At 36.9% G+C, this 18,014-nt stretch overlaps 1 protein-coding gene and 1 long non-coding RNA gene across 5 annotated transcripts in view; one reads left to right on the top strand and one right to left on the bottom strand.

The window, feature by feature from the left end:
* The window catches only part of Grm5 (glutamate metabotropic receptor 5), a 464,549-nt gene that overhangs the window by 12,541 nt on the left and 433,994 nt on the right, over positions 1-18,014 (bottom strand). For 2 of the 3 annotated variants that reach the window (XM_046439400.2, XM_058577374.1), the window contains exon 9: positions 6,645-6,740. The exons of the other annotated variant lie outside the window; for it this stretch is intronic. In XM_046439400.2, the coding sequence (XP_046295356.1) occupies positions 6,645-6,740 (96 nt within the window). The remainder of the gene's footprint in view (positions 1-6,644; positions 6,741-18,014) is intronic. 3 annotated transcript variants of the gene reach the window in all.
* Positions 1-18,014, top strand: part of LOC124089397 (uncharacterized) — a 26,264-nt gene extending 8,250 nt beyond the window's left edge. For both annotated transcript variants that reach the window (XR_006850729.2, XR_009226263.1), the window contains exon 4: positions 13,878-18,014. This is a non-coding gene — a long non-coding RNA (uncharacterized LOC124089397). The remainder of the gene's footprint in view (positions 1-13,877) is intronic.

Below are 18,014 nucleotides of genomic sequence, written 5' to 3'. Positions count from 1 at the left end.
TTATTGTTGATATTAGAGGAATCCAGAGAAACTTGCCACTGGGGAAAGAAGTTTCAAGGAAATTTCCAAATAAAGTGGGGCTTAATGAGGTCTATATACTGGGGATGTTAAAATAATATAGAATAACAAAATTCATTTAATTTATTATACATTGAAAATATGACAAAGTCATTAATTCTGTATGCCAAATCCCATGAAGCCCTTCCCTCAGCCCTATGAGATGGATTTTCATCTTTCTCTTAGTAGCAGTGGCTGCACACTTTTAAAATTGCCCCAGAAAATATTTCTTACCAGACCTTTAATCCCCAATAAAATGGTTGTGCAAGGAGGATAACTCACCCCTGTGGTAACTAATTTTTGGTTTAATAGCAACAGAAAGCCTTTTGGAAATGTTACATGTCCATCCTGGGTGGGTTATTAAAGTGCCTAATGGCACGAGTACAGGACTACCTCCTCCAAGAGTGCTCATAAAGAGAACTCATTTTAACAAAGAAGAATGTGACACAGGAGCAGGTATTAAGCTTGGGCATTTTGTTGAGTCATTGCAGCATTTTCTTTCCTAAATTAAGCGCTTTCCTTTAATTCATAATTCAGTTATCTCAACTCAAAGCTTAAAACTAAGCTACCTCTTATCCTAAATTTTGAGTTCTAGTCTTTAGTATAAGTGTTCCAATTAAGACTAGAAGGAGTTTTAGTTTATTTGTGTTTTTCCCAAAACAGAAATGATCGTTTTCCAGTCATCATTATAAAGTCTCAGATTACAATTTAGTGAGAGAGAACAAGATACATATGTTTTATATCTGTGGGCCTGTGCAGCCAGGAAAACTATGTGGAGGAATTCAGCTCCATTTAAACCTTGCATAAAAGATGGAAATGAATTGGTGGCAAAGAAGGGTCCCAAAAGAATAATAGCTCCCATTTGAATAAAACTTTGTTGCTCATAAGGTGTTTTCACCTATATTATCATATTTGACATTCACAACAGCTTTCTGATATGGCACTTTTCAAATTGAATTAGGTATTTAAAAATCAACTCTGCACCATATCTGGAACACCCTAAAGATGTCAGCTTTGAGTATCTTCTGTACTCAGTGTGGGGCCAGGTGCAGAGCAGTTGGGCAGGGAGTTTCAGTGAATGAAGTTAATTCTACCATCTTGAATGTTTGGTATAGACAGGCATTAACTGATAGGTCATAGACAAATGTGAGTGGTGGGAACATGAAGTTAAGGGAATAATTCTACAGCAAAGGCCCACTGTGCTTACCCTCACGTTTTCACTTTTAAAAAGTAATTTACCTGCAGCACTGCCTGGCTTAAGTCCACAGGATAAGTTACATTGCTCTGCAAACAACTTATTATCTGTAGGAGAACTGAAGATCTGAAATGCCGATGAGAACAAAAGTTACCCTGAAGGGGGGGGACTTTTGTGACACAGATAAGAGATCCCAGAACTCAGGGAAATGAGGATAATTGCCCCTTACTACAAAATCCCTAAGAACAGGTACGAATTAGAGCCAGTCAGCATGAGTCAAAGTGATTTAGAGTTGTGATGGCAGTGGGGATTTGAAAGTCTGATGTTATCCTGTTGTTGGTCAAAAGTCAAGAGATGGACCTGGGGAACTCAGGAAACTCCCCAGGGACTCTCAATAAAACTGAATGGCAGGAGAGCCACACTATTCCTCTCTTTAAGAAAACCTACTCTCTTCCTTGAGCGTGTCCTCTTTCTCCCTTTCCTATCCCTTCTAATCAATTCATGCCCGTTATTCTGAACAACATGTCTGAAATCTTTCCAGTGTGATAGCAAGAATCAGAGGTTGGTGGGGTTCATTACTACCTCAGTATCATGGAAGCCACAGCCCTATAAAACTAACCTGCATTTTAGATGTGAAAACTTAGGTTATGGAACTAAACCAAGTTACCCAAGTCAAAATAAATGACAGAGCAGTGCTCCAAAATGAATCCAAGGAATATGAAGTACAACAGTAAAAAAAGGTTAGGTATAGAAAGCCTATTTAATCTCTCCTTGAATTTCCAGTATAAGACACTCTGACTTAGGCATAAGTAATGAATAAATGTTTTAAAAATAAATAAACTTGAGTTGAATCAGTTCAAAATGACTCATGACACATGGAATTAGATGAAATGATCAATTTAAATTTTTAGAGCACTCAGTTTTGTTCAATAACTTTTGCCTATATTTTAGATTACCCACCTAATATGAATACAACAATGAGAATAAGTGGACCCAACTGCAAGATATTATCTATATCTTGAGGTGAGACTAAAAGTAGAAAGCATCCTTCAAAATTCACACATTCTTATCTTAATGCAGACAAGTTTGAACTTGCTGATTATGTGGCAGGCTGCTCCCTTTTTGGCTTGGCACTTGTTATATCAGAAATTATTTTGATTTTCTTCTTCCTCTTCACAGGAAATCAGAAGCTATAATCTATTGTGTCAAATAAAGTATATTTGCTTTTTTTTTAAAACAGGAAATCATAAGATATAAATCTGTTGTTTCAAATAAAGCAAATACAAATATACAAATAGTCATATATATATATATATATATATATATATAACTACTGAGTTATTTACAAAAACTGTGTGTGTGTACGCACATGTGTTTGTGTGTGTGAAATATTTGCCAAATACATATTTGACAGTGGAGGGAAGCAGCCTCAAGAAGGTTTTGACCAGCCCTTCTGTTTCTCAATTTAAAGGGTGTTAGGCAAGAAGATGCTTGAACAGAGATTGAGACAGAGGGTCATGTGCTTTTCATAGGCTGAAGAGTTGATTGCCAAATTTAATAACACATGAATGCAATATACTCTCAGTAATTAGTGATTCTTTTAGAAAAATAAGCAAAGGGAATTAGGGACTTGGTTTATGTTTGTGACACTTGGTAAAGTCAATGATTTCTATTGCAATCACCAAACTTCAGCTAGACTGAGATTTTGCCATCTTGTGAAAGATTTCTTTGGGAAATTGCTGTAAGATTTCAAGGATTTATTATAAGATGTATAAAAAAAGAAGGACAACAGATGACTTGAATACATGGCTACAAGATCAATTAGGTTAAACAAAATTAATTTCTCAAGACTTATTATGTAAGCATTCACTGAGAGTCTCTTAAGGGCAGATAGCATGTGGTGTGGGCTCTGCCATTGTCATCCCTACTGGCTTCCCTGCTTCCCACCCACCCTGCACCTGGTCTAGTGTTCCTTAGAATAGTTTGTGAAATTTTCTTCTTGGAATTCTTGAAATGTGATCTTGTAACTGTGTGTCATGTTACTTCTCCTTTTCTCTCCTCTCCAAATCTAGCCTATATTATCCAGATCACAGATTGAACATCTTAATGTAACCATTTCTCCTACAGCCTCTATTAGACTTTTTTTTTTCTTTATTAAGAAAGTAAGTACCTTTAGGATGGAGATTATTGTGTCCTTCTCTGAATATACCATGGTCCTTAAAACAGTGCCGCCTACCTACAGAAAGGTTCTTCTTCTTTTATTGACTGGTTGATTGACTGAAAGAATAGACCCAGAGCAGTTTTGAATTTAGAAAACATAAGTGAACAAGATTAATTTTTTTTTGCCTGAAAAATCTCAAGGTTAGTGAGAAGATACAGGCAACTATACAGTAGGAGACAAAAATACAAAATTCTTCATAATTATGAAACTGGACAGAGATAAGATACAGTATAAGACTTCTAGGAAGGTTTTACTAGTACTAGCCAACTTGACTCTGGGACAGTTACACCACACCTGAATTCACAGAGTCCTGTTTGTTCCACATTTTCATCATAGTAAACTTAAGGCCCATGAGATACAGAGCAACACTCCAGGTGTTCTGTGATTACTTGAGGTTCACTTTGTCTTTCCCTGGAACTGGGTGTTCTGGAAAGGCAATTAGCAAAGGTGTGGGGATGTATAAGAAAGAAAGAATTGTCGCATAATACTAAAAGTATCTATAAACATCTCATATGCATACACTTATCCTTGTTCCATCTCTTCAATTCCAGAGTAAGTAAATTAGGATTAACTTCTGCAACTCTGTAATACACTTTTTTTCATAAAAGTTGTCTCCTTGACATATATTCTTTTAATCTTTAATTTAAACTTATTTCTCTTGTTTAAATGTCATTGTGTGTATATATGTGAACAAATGCATGTGTATTATATGAATAAATATGAAGCTAGAAAAAATAAAAATGCAAAGGCTTTGTGAATTTTGGTCTGTTTGTATGTCTCCAGGCCTTCTCTCTTCTTTAAGGGGGAAGTTGATTTAGAGTACTGAAGGACTTCTCTTCATTTCTCTCTCTCTCTCTCTCTCTCTCTCTCTCTCTCTCTCTCTGTGTGTGTGTGTGTGGTATGTGTATGTGGTTTTATTGATTGCTAAGGACATGAGAAATTAGAAAGAAAGGATCATTTGTTCCCAATTAGCTTTGCTTATTCGTGGGATTGAAGTCATTACTTCAACAAAGTGTTTTTTATTATAGCACACACCATTCCCTTCTTTCCTACCAGGATATGTCAATGTAATAAGTCTTGCCTTTACCTTGACTATATCCCCAAAATGTGAGGAAACAAAAGTTAAATGATGTCTTGCTATTAGAGAAGAAATTGGACCATTTCTGGAGTAGATATATTGAATTGGCTACCTTTGTAGATCTGAACCTGAGTCAAAGAAGCTTGGTCTGTTTGATCTGGGGTTCCTTTCACTTTGTATAAAACTCTCTCTGTACCCCTACCCCCATTCTCAGTTAAGACAACCTTGAGCAAATCCAGTCTCTGGAAGTTCAGATGTGAGCATTCTAAGCATTAACTAAACACTCCTAAGAACATTGCATGGTATAATCAAGACCTAGTGCTTGCCACAAACAGCCCATGTTGTTGCCCAGATAAATGATTGTTTTGAAATATCAGTTTATTGCTCTGACTAAATTGAAATGATCTAGGAAACTTGTTGAGGACAGATGCCTGGATTATATCACTCATGATTTTTTCCTAGTATCTTTGATTGGCAGCTAGTTGTGTTAGGTTCAGAAACTCTAGTTTTAATCTTCAAATCAGAAGTTACTCTGCACAGAGCGCTGGAGCTCTCACTTGATGCATTCTCTTTCACTTTGTCCACCTTACATCAATGCTGTTTGCCTGATTTTTCTGTCACTTTGTCATACTTAAATTAACAGGAGTCTTGCTCAGTTAGTCCCACAAACTGGTCCATTGAGGCCCATCTTCCAGATATTTTGACATCCTAAGACAGCTGTATAAAAGGACTGCTGCAGAAGGCCAATAGTATACCAATCATACACACATATGTGCTTGCAAGGGTACACACTCTCTCAGTGCTTTGTCTCTGGAAGCCATGAACAAAGTTGGCTAAACTTAGCCAGGGCTGTGATGAAGGATCATTCAAGTTATGTATGTTGCACTTCTCTGAGAACCATTTTCACAAGACTGTCTTGTGAATAGTTCCACAGCAGCTGTGCAATGCAGAGTTTCTTGGAAAAAGTGAGTCATTATTTTGAAAAAAGGAAGGAGCCCACCACTGAGGAAGCAAACACATGTTTGGGGGTAAAATTTGAACAGGATTCAAATATTTTCTTGTTATGCGGCTTGATGCTCTCAGCACATGCAAACAGCACATGTACACACTCTCTCCTGGCCTTCCTCTTTTCTCTAATCCAGGTTGATTTGCAACATTTTCCCTCCATACCTCTGTACCACAGCTGGATTGGGAAATACCACAATAAATTAGAAGTGGAGGCTTGATTTCTGGTGAGTGACTTCTCAATTTAAGTCTCTTTTAGCATTCTGGAACTGTTTGTTTAATGACAACCTTGATGGCCTTTGTCTTGAGAGCCCTTTCCTTGAAACCCAGTCCCATGCAAAAAAAAGCACGTTCACTTCATGCAACACAGCTCAGTTGATGCTTACAGTTCCAAATACCCCAGTTCACTGGGTACAACACAGTTGGAAATGCCTGGTATGAAGGAACATGCACAGCGCAGCGACAGGGAGTGTTTACCACCAACACAAGGAAGTCAAGGAGCAGCAAAGCTACAGTAGTTAGAGGAGGATTAGCTTTCCTGATTTCATTTCAAGAAAACTCTCTTGCCCCTACAGTCCACTGGTTTGGCATGGTATTTGCCCTTGGCTCTGAGATGTTGTTATATTTAACATAGATTAATTTCCAGGCTTGTTTAGGATCAGGGGCTGGCATGGTCCTTTAATTGCAGTCCTTCCCTCAAAACCAGTTCTAAACTTTTGCATTTGTTTTCTTAAGTTTTCTTTATAGTCCTGGAATGTAAATTTCCTCCAATTTCTTCCACTTTGCAAACTCCAGAACCATTTGATCAATAAGTTAAAACCCAAGAGAAAACTGACTGTTAGCTAAGGCTTCAGACATGCAAAGCGCACAACCCTGAGAAACAGCAGCACCTGGGACAAGAGGCTCCCATTCCTTTACATTAGGATGGCCTGGGTTTTGCCAATCAAACAACACAGAAACCCAATGGCGGCCCAGTTTGGACACACGTTATGGGATGTTCAGCAAGACACAGTCCAGGGAGCCACTTGTTCCTCTAGCTTGCATACATTTATTTCACACCACCTCAGGCCACTCACAATTTTGCTTACCTGCTCATTGTTGCTCTCCCACCATTCCCCATACTCCCTTTGGGGGTGAAACACTCTATTTCCGACTTGTGCTGGGCCAGTCTCCTGTCTTTGTACCTGGTGAGCATGAACAAGGACAGGAGCAAACAGAAAGACGTGATTGTGTGCTTAAACACTAGGCTGAGGAAGAGCCATGACCACAAAGAGGGGCACCCCATGCCAAAACAGGGAATCCTGCTTCTCAGTGCAATGGCTGAACTGCAATCCTTATTATGTTATTATGAAGGGAGATGGAAAACATTGGAGATGAATTTGTTACTTCTTGGTTAAACCATATGTAATCCACCCTTTAGCATTGCATATTAATCAGTGAATTCATCACATCTAATAGTCAATGGTGAAAGGAATGCAGTTCCTAGCATCTGAAAAAAGATGAGTACCAATCAATAAATCAGAATTTATTTATTGCATACATGTATCAGCCACTGTACTAGAACTTTACTTAAATTTAATCTGATGAATAGCTCTATGGCAGAGTCTCTATTATTTTCATTTCCATGTTACTAGTGAAGAAACCTAAAATTATAAAAATTAAGTAAACTGATCAAGACAGTTAAATAGTTGGGGTGGGTTTTGAAAAAAGAGAGTAAAAGTTTAGAACCCACACTTTAGCCATTATAATGTGCTGATTCTATTGTCATGTTTTTTTTTTAATTAAATCTTGTCACTAGCCCACCTTCACAGAGTGATACTATATCTGAATATTTATTAGACACTGGCAAACCAAAAGAAAGAAGTTATGTTCCTTTTGTAAGAGAGTCTCCCATAATCATTAAACTGAAGTTTGAGAGTCAGTGTTGAATTGAGTATGTCTTGGAATATGGTTCAAAAGGCCTTGGTATCAGAATTGACACTTCACCTCTCCTGGAGCATATTAGGTATTTCATGTAAATTAGTAATGAGATTCTCAACATCTGTCTGCTACAAGGTACCTCAAGATGAATCCTTATACTTCCATGAGTATTTTGAGATAAAATACTCTCTTTACTTTTCATGTTTAATCTGTGGAGTAGGTTAAGAAGCTTTGCTATTTCCGTTTGCCAAATAAGGAACTTACTTAACTGACTTCACCAAAGTTACAAAACTGCTTGTAGAGTTTTCAGGGACCTAAGACCTGATGTTTTCTCTTATAAAACTGGACCCTGATATGATTCTACTTCTTCCATGTTCTTAGTATTTGACAGGCAATGATAAAATGAGTTACTGTCATAAGATTTGCTAACACCAATACATTCACATTCTTTTTAGTTTCTTTTCCTGCTGTCTCAAAAGTTATATAAAACAAAATATGATAAAATCAAGATAATTATGAATCCTAAAATGTTAAAATACTTGCTAAAATAGACAATGTTGTCCTTCTTTCACTTATTCATTATCCCATTTAAATAAAGATGGTTCATTACATTAGGGCCAATGAACATAATGGGTTAGTTGTACAGTGGACATTAGTTGAGCATCTAATAAATTCTAGGCAATGGACTTTGTACTTCAGCTATAGAGATACATAATCTGTAGGTCCTTCCTTGTAGAGCTCATAGAATATTGGGAGAAAGCAAAAAAAAAAAAAAAAGGCATGTGCCCAAGTGACTTTAGATATAGGTCATAAAGAAGAGAGGAAAAGAACATTTAAGTCTTTGTTAAAGAAGCTAAAGCATCAGACAAAGCCAGACTGGGAAGTCTTTATTTTACCAAAGAAAAATTCCTCAGAAGAGAATCCTTCTGAAGTATCCATCATTGAATGACACTCCACAGGTCAATGCAAAATATTTTGTGCTTGTTTGTGAACTGAATTGCATAACCAAAATACTGCTGTGCAGCTTAAATTAAAATAGTATTAATAGAATAATAAATTATTGATGATTATTCAGTTGCTTACAAAAGGATCCTTGACATATTTTTAAAGGTCTTCTGTTAGACTGATTGCCAATTCATCATTTAAATCCTTCATAAAACTGACTTAAAATAGCTATATTTTTCATGTTCATAAGCTTTTATCCCCAACCCTCTTTTGCATGCCCCTCTAAACACTGCCTAATAACCTCCATTTATTAAAAATAAAACAAACCTCTTTTGGTAAGAGCTTTTACACACACAAACACACAAAACAAAAACAAAAGAAACAACAATAAAATTCATTCCAATAATGCAAGAGATGCCTTAGAATTTTTGTAGTTTTCAGGTAGTTTTTGTATTTAGCATGGAGTAAAAATGGCATTAATACAGATTGGGAAGCTCATCTTTGCTTTTGGAGGTGACCCTTCTTAACTACCTGTAACTGTAATTACAGCTTTATTATGTTTACTACATGCTAAAATAGACAATGTTGTCCTTCTTTCACTTATTCATTATCCCATTCACCAATAATGTGTTGCTCAAAGTAACTAATAATGTTTCAATAGTCTTCACTGAAGATTTATAATTCTTTCCAGTTGAGTTTATTTCAGATATGTAGAACTGTTATGCTAAACATAATTTAAGACTTAGAATTTATGTCATATAAAATTTCTTCAAGAAACTCACAGGGTAATTGTTATCCCCATTTTTAAATAAGGCACCCATGACTGAAAACGTTTTCTATGCTGGTCAAAGCCCCATAGGTAGTAAGTCACAGAAGTGGAACTTGAAATCAGCTGTTTTATTTCCAAATCCTGTGCTCTTTATTAACATCTTACTCCCTGCCCCTCATTTTATGCTTAAAAAAAAACCCCTCTTTATTTAAATAGTCTGATATCACATTGGAGAGACCAAAAAGGTCATATATGAAGGTAATAGTGTGTACTTAGTGGAGCTAGGTTTTGAGCACAATGTAAACTTATTTTTTAAAAGGTCAAATTTGACTACATAATGGCCAAGTAGAATAAATCACCCTCCAGGCTCCCTGCTAACATGCAAACAGAATGCCATTCCACTGCCTGGAATTTACCTAGACAGGAATACACCAGCAAGCAGAGGGCTGGGAAAGGGATCTTGCTGAGATGAGCTCACCACCAGTGTGATGCGTGAGATGTGGTGTGAATCAGATGATGGACAGGCAGTAGACTTCAAGAGCTGGAATGTGTCACCAAAAGAGCTGAAAGTCAACCCTCTAGTAAAACTGATCAAAACACTCCAGATGAAGGCAGAAGAAAAGTCATTATGGATCTTCAGTTTACAAAGAAAGAATAAAACCAAATTTTAAAACTTCACTATTATAATGTGATATTGCCACGTAATACCCTACTTCAGTCCCATTACTCAAACTTCTATTCATAAGTAAATACATTGTAATGGTTTACTAAATATGCCAACGGATCTTGTAGCATCCATACACACACTGAAACACATCCTTTGCCCAGACTTGAAATGCCACATTGATTCATTTAAAGGTTTCAGATTAAAAACAAAATTGAGCATGATTAATAGTCCCATAAAACAATGTCAGAAGTGAACATAAGTTTGAAAGTATTTGAGAAGCTGCCAAGAAACATATTAAGCTGTGCTCTATAAAAACAAAAGGAAGGTAGAAATTGACAGGTGGGGAAGCAATGCAAATAATCAATTAAAATGTAAAGAATCAGCTATATTGACCCAGTAATTCTATTCATAGGAATTCATTCTAAGAAAATAATTCAACAGAAGCTTGAAGGTTTTTGCACAAAGATTTTCCCTTCAGTATTATAGAAAATGTCAGAAGCAAAACAAGAACAAAAAACCCACTGGAGAATAGTTTAATAAATTAGAGTGTAGAAAATAATGAAATGTGTTAAATTTTGTATTGAATAAAGCCTTTCATTTAGCTTCCAGAGAATTCCCAAAGGATGAATCTTAATCCTGTTTATGAGGAGAGTTGTTTTCAGAGATGAATCATCTTAAGTCATTGCCTTTTTGCTGTGTACTTTCCCTCAACATTTCTACTTGTTTCACAATCAATAGAAACCCAGGAAGATACAGATTTTGAAAACAGTCCTAAGGTGCTTTACAAGCTTACACAACATTCTTAAAGGAAAAGATTTTCAGGGAGGAACTAAAGGTCAACTAGAGGGAAGGTCTCCATAGGAGAATAGTATCAGCTCAAGAATCATTTGAGAAAGCATTAACTAAAAGTTGCTGGCATCTTAGGACTTATTTCAGAAATGATTCCATTTCTATTTTTGTGTTTATATTTTGAGATCATTTTCTTTCTTAAATAAAGTTCACCAAATCATATGAATGTTAGGTCATACAGGCTGATATACAATAGATTATTATTCAGCCATAAAAAAGAATGTAATTGCCGGGCATAGTGGCACAAGACTGCAATCCTAGCCACTTGGGAGGCTGAGGCAAGAGGATTACAAATTCAAGGCCAGCAGGGAAATTTAGCCAGGTCTGTTACAAAATGAAATAGTAGAAAGGTTGTGGATGCAGCTCTATAGTGGAGCACTTGCCTAGTGTGCACAGGGCTTGGGGTTCAATCTAAAGTCTCTCTCTCTCACACACACACAGAATAAAATCCTATTGTTTGATACAACATGGATGAGCCTTGAGGACATTATGTTGTGACATAAGCTATGCATAGAAAGAAAGGTACTATATGTTCCCATTCTCTTATTTGTAGAAGCTTTAAGTTCATCTTATACAAATTAAGAGTAGAAAAGTGACTACTAGAGCCTGGCAAGGGTATGGTGGAGGGAGAGATGGGCCTGGTAAATAGCAGCAATTCTACAGATGTGTTTTGCATTGCTGCAACTGAGAACGTGGTAAAAACAAGATTGATCACAGGCCAGTCCTACTACTTACTCAAATCTAACTCCATCTAATCTGGTCCCTCCTTTGGTGCACAGAAGTTCACTGTCTGGTTCTCCTATCTCATCAAGGTTCTTCTGTTTGACATCCTCCTTCCCCCTCACCTTCAACCTCCTGTCCTAATGCAACACACAAAGGCACTTTTCTTCCTTTTTTAAAAATTTCCTGTTTCTGTTTACAAACAAATAAAATGTGTTTAAAAATTTTGCAAAGAAGGTTAGTTCTCATTTTCTCAGATTTAAAAATCACTGGATTTTGACAAAAACAAGGTGAGGGAGGGGTAGGGGGAGGAAGTTTGGATGTCCTGTCAACATGTGTGAGGAGTGAAGAGCAAAGGAGAGGAGGCATGCTTAGTGGTAAGGTGGCCAAGCCTGGGAACGATGCCTGTCAGAGAGAGGCAAGTCCTGGCCCACCAGGCTGTGTGCTTCCACTGGATCCAAAAGACTCATCTCTACTTCACTGGACTGGAAGGAGGGGGCTAAAATCACAACTCTATGATGACAGACTCCTTACCACTTCATTATATTCTTGAACTCATTGTTTCAAGAGTACTGTTATAATAAAGGGGATTATATTTTTTCCTGGCTTTAGGATACTGTTTTATGCTATCATCACACATAGTTACAACAGATGGATTTACTAATTTTGTTACTTCTAAGCAAACATCTGTCACAATAAATGAAATATTCATCACAGTAAATGGAAGTGAGATGATTTTAAGTTCAAAATGGGAGATTCCTAAAGCAACCTCTAATAGTGTTTCTTAAGTACTTATGTGCCATGCACTGAACTAGGATTTGAAATGTGATCTACAGGAGTTCATCATGGATGAGTGTGAGAGGCCAATATATGTAGGTGGTCATACCTTGGTATCTGCAAGAGAATATTTCCAAGATCCCTTGTAGAAAACAGAATCATAAGGTGCTTAAGTCGCTCATATAAAAGGGTGTGGTATTTGCAAATAAACTATGTATATTCTTCCATATACTTCAAATCTGTAGATGACTTATAATACCTGATAAAATTTAAATTCTGTGTAATTGTTATGCTATGTTGTTCATGGAATGATTATAAGAAAAAGACATCCATATATATTTGTAATAGATAGTTTTCATTCAAATATTTTCAAACTATAGTTGGTTATAGATGCAGTACCTATAAATATGGAGGGTTCTCTCTGTATCACTCTCATCCACACACACACACACACACACACACACACACACAAACAACAATACTTGTATCTCCATATAATTATACACAAATGCACACATATAGATACATATACAATAACTCCAAATTTTTCTAAATTGAGTGGATTTTAATTCACTCAAGTTAGGCAATAATATATCATGGAAAAATGTTCTGAATTTGGAGTTAATTAATATGGATTTGATTCCCAGCAATGCCACTTATTAGTTGCATGATTTTGAACAATTAATAAAACTTTCCTAAAATCCAGTTGGACAATGGAAACAATAGCACTTATCTCATACAGTTGGTGCTTTATATAGATTTTAACATGTAATCTCACAAGTATATTGTGATACAGTTGCTATTATCATCCTAATGCTTCAGATAAAGAAACTGAGGCAAAGATTGGTTAGTTAGCTTGCTCAAAGTCAGATGGTTAAATGCAACAAAGATAGACCACATATTTGAATTACTGAAGTCTAATTAAGGTTTGTATTCTAAAATACTAGATTAAAGAAAATAACCAAAATTACCAAATGGATGACTATTAGGAAAATAAAACTCAATTAAACAAATCAAATGGAAGTTGGGAATGTAGCTCAGTGGTTAAGTACTTGCTCAGCATGCTCCAGGCCCTGGGTTCAATTTCCAGTACTGAAAAATAAATAAAATAAAATTCAATAAATCAAGTAGAAGGCAATGAATAAAGAAGAGAAGGAAGAAGAGCAAGCATACGTGATAGGTACTGCACTTGGAGCTTCCCATACATTGTATCAACTATCCTTGGAACCCTGAGATTATTATTATGACCTTATTTAAAGGAGAACTATGAATGACATAGTTGATGAGTATTGGAGTGGGAATTCAAAATGAAGTGCTTATGACGATAAGGAATATACTTAGATGCATATTGTGCTCCTTCTAGACACCTGGCATAGAGAATATTCTTCACAACCTCACAATACAAGGAGTTTAGAATCTAATTAGGATGGCAAGCATGACCACCACAGTCAGTTACACAGCACTGAATCAATCCACTGTGAAGGTAACAACACTTACATGTAGCTAGAAAGAAAAGATCAGACTAGGACTAAAATGGAAAAGGTCATGGTGGAACTAGAACTTACCCTGGTCTAAGAATATGCCATGCACAATTATTATGTGCTAAATGCATAAGTGGTATGAACAGTTAACTGAAAAAATAATGTGTTGTTTTTCTGTTATCTTTCTTTCTAGGGGCCTAAGAGAAGTGAAAGTCTTAGCTTTCTCCTTCATGCCTAGAAAGAAGGCAGGGTTACTCTTGACAATACCCAAAATATGGGAAATCAGCCTACGTGCATATACTGGAGTTTTACTTAGCCATAAAGAAGAATGGCAGTTGCTGGTAAATGGATGGAAATAAAGAACATCAAGCTACGTGAAATAAGCCAGAAACAGGAAATCAAAGGTGGAGTGTTTTCTCTCATATGTGGAAACTTAAGCAAAACCAAATAAAAAAGGTGGGAGGATCAGATATCATAAAGGCATAAGTTTTAGAATATAAAACAAACAACAATAACACCACTTATAATTTTATCAAATACTTTATTTGGGTATCTATTTGTAAAAAAAATAGAATTATTGTATAATATGATTTGGAATTTGCCTTGTGTCACACAAATTTGGTATAAATTGTTTTCTATAAAATTTAACCCTTGAAACAACAAAAGAAGATATAGGGAAGATTATTAGAGTAGAAGAAGGATAGCAAGAGAGGAGAGACAGAAAAGGGGAAGAAATGAGGAATTAATTTTGAAAAATCACACTATGTGCACATATGGATATACCACAGGGAATTTCACCTTTAAGCATAAGTAGAAAGAAACAAACAAAAATAAACAGACAGATGGGTAATACCAGTGTCTCAGAAGGCTGAGGCAGGAGGATTGCCAGTTCAAAGCCAGCCTCAGCAACTTAGTGAGGCCCTAAGCAATTCAGCAAGACCCTGTCTCTGGATAAAAATATAAGAAGAAAGGGCTGGGAATATGGTCCAGTAGTTAAGTATCCGCTGAGTTCAAACCCAGGTACCAGAAAAAAAAGAGGGGGTGTGAACATTCTCAATGAAAGAATTAATTAATCAGAAGGAAAAAAAGATGGTATTTCAGGGAAGAACTATAGAAAACAGGGGGAAAGAGGAAACACCACAATCGGGATCTATATCATCTGGTTTTCTTTCTTTGAGGCTTTTTTTAATCCCTTCTCAACAATGAGAGTGCTGTAACTGACCAATGAATGCTGATTTCCATATAATTGCTTCTTTTTTTGTGTACCTCTAGTGTCCCCTCCATAGACTTAAATACTTATAACTCTTAACTGACATTTGTTTGTATCTCTACTATGAGGAGAGGAGTTATGTGTGGGAAGGACAGTATTTTATTCATTTTTATATGTCCCTTTCTTAAAATGTCATCTAGCCATGTGGGAAATAATGGTCCTCAACAGATGCTACCTGTTCATTATTGCTGGGGTAATAACCATCACTGAGCAGGGAATCCTGCTTTCTTTGACATCTGGCCAACTATTCTCTTTTCCAGACCATGTGGTTTTGATGCCTGGTGCACAACTTAGGCCTTTCTACTTCTTATCTTGTCGGCTACATTTAATTCACTATGTTTAACTTCTGTTTCATTCTCCATGAATGTGTGCATTGCCCCCTTGTGTTTCCTTTTGTCAAGCTCCTCAAGAGCCCCTGATCTGGCATTTCTCCCCCTCCTGTGAGGCTTTGCTGCCCTCTAGGGGGCCTTGTATCATATACATCTCAGGACCCAGGGGACCTGCACTTGTCAGCACAGTCCTGGTAGCCGTGTCACTCCCCAGCCAAATGCTAGGAATCTTTAACCTATTCCTACATGCCCCAGTTTAGAAACCTGTGGTCGTATAGCCTATTCAGTTCAGGAACACAAACCAAGCATAAGCAAGTAAGTGGGGTGCCAAGAACTGCCCATTACAAATAAAGGTTTGTTGGAGGCTTGCATGGGGTTTCAGTGCTCTTGGTACCAACAGTGTCCCTGGCTATGAGTGTCCCACCTGCATCCTGGTATCTTGAATATGATAACAAAGTTTATGCAATGGAATCCATCAATGAGAGTGCTATAAATGACCAATGAATGCTGATTTCCATCCTTGCTTGGTCCAGGGAGACAAAGAACTTCCTCAAAGAGATGGAGCCTGCCAAGCACATATACCTGTAATATCTGTAGCTGAGGAGGCTGAGGTAGGAGGACTTCAAGTTCAAAGCCATCCTCAGCAATGGTGAAGCACTAAGCAACTCAGTGAGACCCTATCTCTAAATAAAATACAAAATAGGGCTGGGGATGTGGCTCAGTGGTCAACTGCCCCTGAGTTCAATCCCTGGTAGTCCCCAAAAAGAAAAGAGATGGAACCTGTGAGCACTTTTCATTAATTCCCAGAAACAATTGGTTGCATGCCTGATGTTGACTCTTAACCATTCTCCTTGGCATCTCTGTAACTGTTGGCCACTCCCTTCATTTTTGAAGTATTCTTTTTTTCCTTCAATAGTACCATTGATCATCTGGGTCTCAGGTGATTCAGGTGATACTAACCTAAAAATTCTTTGTCCAGCTCTCAGATTTTATTTACCTCGTCTCTGGGCTCTTTCCACGATTCTCCTAAATTGTGCTTCAAATCCCAAAGTCTAATTTTTCAAAGGTTTCCTAGCAGCTTCTTGGATTTTTCCACTTAGATGACTCTCAGAAGTCTGGAATTTAACAATTCCCAAACCAAATACATCTTTCTTCAAACCTGTTCTCTTTTATTCTTACCACCCCATCTCAATTTTTTTCTCATTGAATCATATCATCATCGAATACAGATGCTCCCCTAATTCTACCCTTTTCATTTTAGACTTCAGTCAGGACTTCTCCAAGCTCATAGGACAAATTATTTCAAACTGAATTCTTCAAATTTAATTATTGATTATCCCCTTAAAATATCTCCTTCCCAAGACTGAATTGCACTGGTTCAAATACTATTAAATAGAAAAAACCTATCAATCATCTTTAATTTTTTAAATTTCCTTTACACATAATATCAAATCAATCATTAAGACGCATCATTGTAATTTCTAGTTGAAGTGATCAGCCTCTTAAATCAGATGATTTTCTCACTTCTCTTCTCCTTGTTCTGCCTTCTATTCTATCTATAGAAACCAGAAGGCTCTCTTTCACATACTATTCTTATCATGCAATTTCTCTTCTCAAACATTCTGATATTTCCTTTCACACTCAAAACAAAACAAAATCTGCACCTCACCTGGTCTGATCCCTGAAGACCACTGTACATTTTCCTCCTTCCATCATTTCCTTTTGTAGCGATACTCCAACCACAAGGACTTTTCTGCTCACCCTCTAAAATGCCAGTTTGGTTCCTACCTTAAGGTCTTTTCCTTTGCTCTTCTCTCTCTCTCTACCACCCAGATCTCTGTGTTCTTATTTCACTCTTCTCTGTCTTCAATGTATTCATAGAGGCTGCTTGGGATACCGTTTCTTTTTAAAATTTACCCTTTTTAGTTATATACAACACAAGGTTACACCCTGCCATTATCACAAAAGCATGGAACACAACCTGCTCCAATTAAGTCCCAGCACTACCCCACCACCCCCACACCACTGCTAGCTCCTTCTACTTCAGAATACCATTTCTAAAAATATATGAAATCACTCCCAATTCACCTCACTCTAGTATCTCATCTTGCTTAATTTTTCTTTATAGCAATTAACATTATGCATCTGTTTATAGTTTATTGTCATTGTCTCTATTGTTGAAGTTCTGTGAGGGTTGAGATTTTGTTTTGTTCACCACTTTATTTTTAAAACTTAAAACATTTCCTGGTAAATAGCACATTATCAGGAATAACTGCCAGTGTACTAGTGAGTAAAATCAGTGTTATGGTTTGAATTAAGAGTCCCCCCAAAGCTCCTGTTTAATGTAGGAATATTCATCTTTCAGATGATTAGATTATGAGAGCTGAAACTAATAAGTTCATCCTACTTTGAAGGGACTGACTGACTGGTGGTAATTGCAGGCAGGTGATGCATAGCTAGAAGAGGTAGATAACTAAGTGCTTTCCTAGGAAGCATGCATCTTCCCTGTGACCCCTTCTCACTCCTGCTACTTCCTGACTTCACTATGATCTGAGTACAGGGACCTTCTCCCATGATGTGCTCCCTTACCTTGGGCCCAGAGCAAGAGAGCCAGCCATCTATGGACTAAGACCTTTGAAACTGTGAGCCTAATAAACTTTTCCTTCTCTAAGTTGTTGTTGGGTATTTTGGCCAAAGCAATGGGACAGTTGACTAAAACAAGATATTAAAA

Source organism: Marmota monax, unplaced genomic scaffold (assembly GCF_021218885.2).
Source record: "Marmota monax isolate L192 unplaced genomic scaffold, Marmota_monax_Labrador192_F-V1.1 WCK01_AAM20220418_F8-fsc00096, whole genome shotgun sequence".
Taxonomy (NCBI): Eukaryota; Metazoa; Chordata; class Mammalia; order Rodentia; family Sciuridae; genus Marmota; species Marmota monax.
This window is presented reverse-complemented; position numbering and strand designations above follow the sequence as displayed.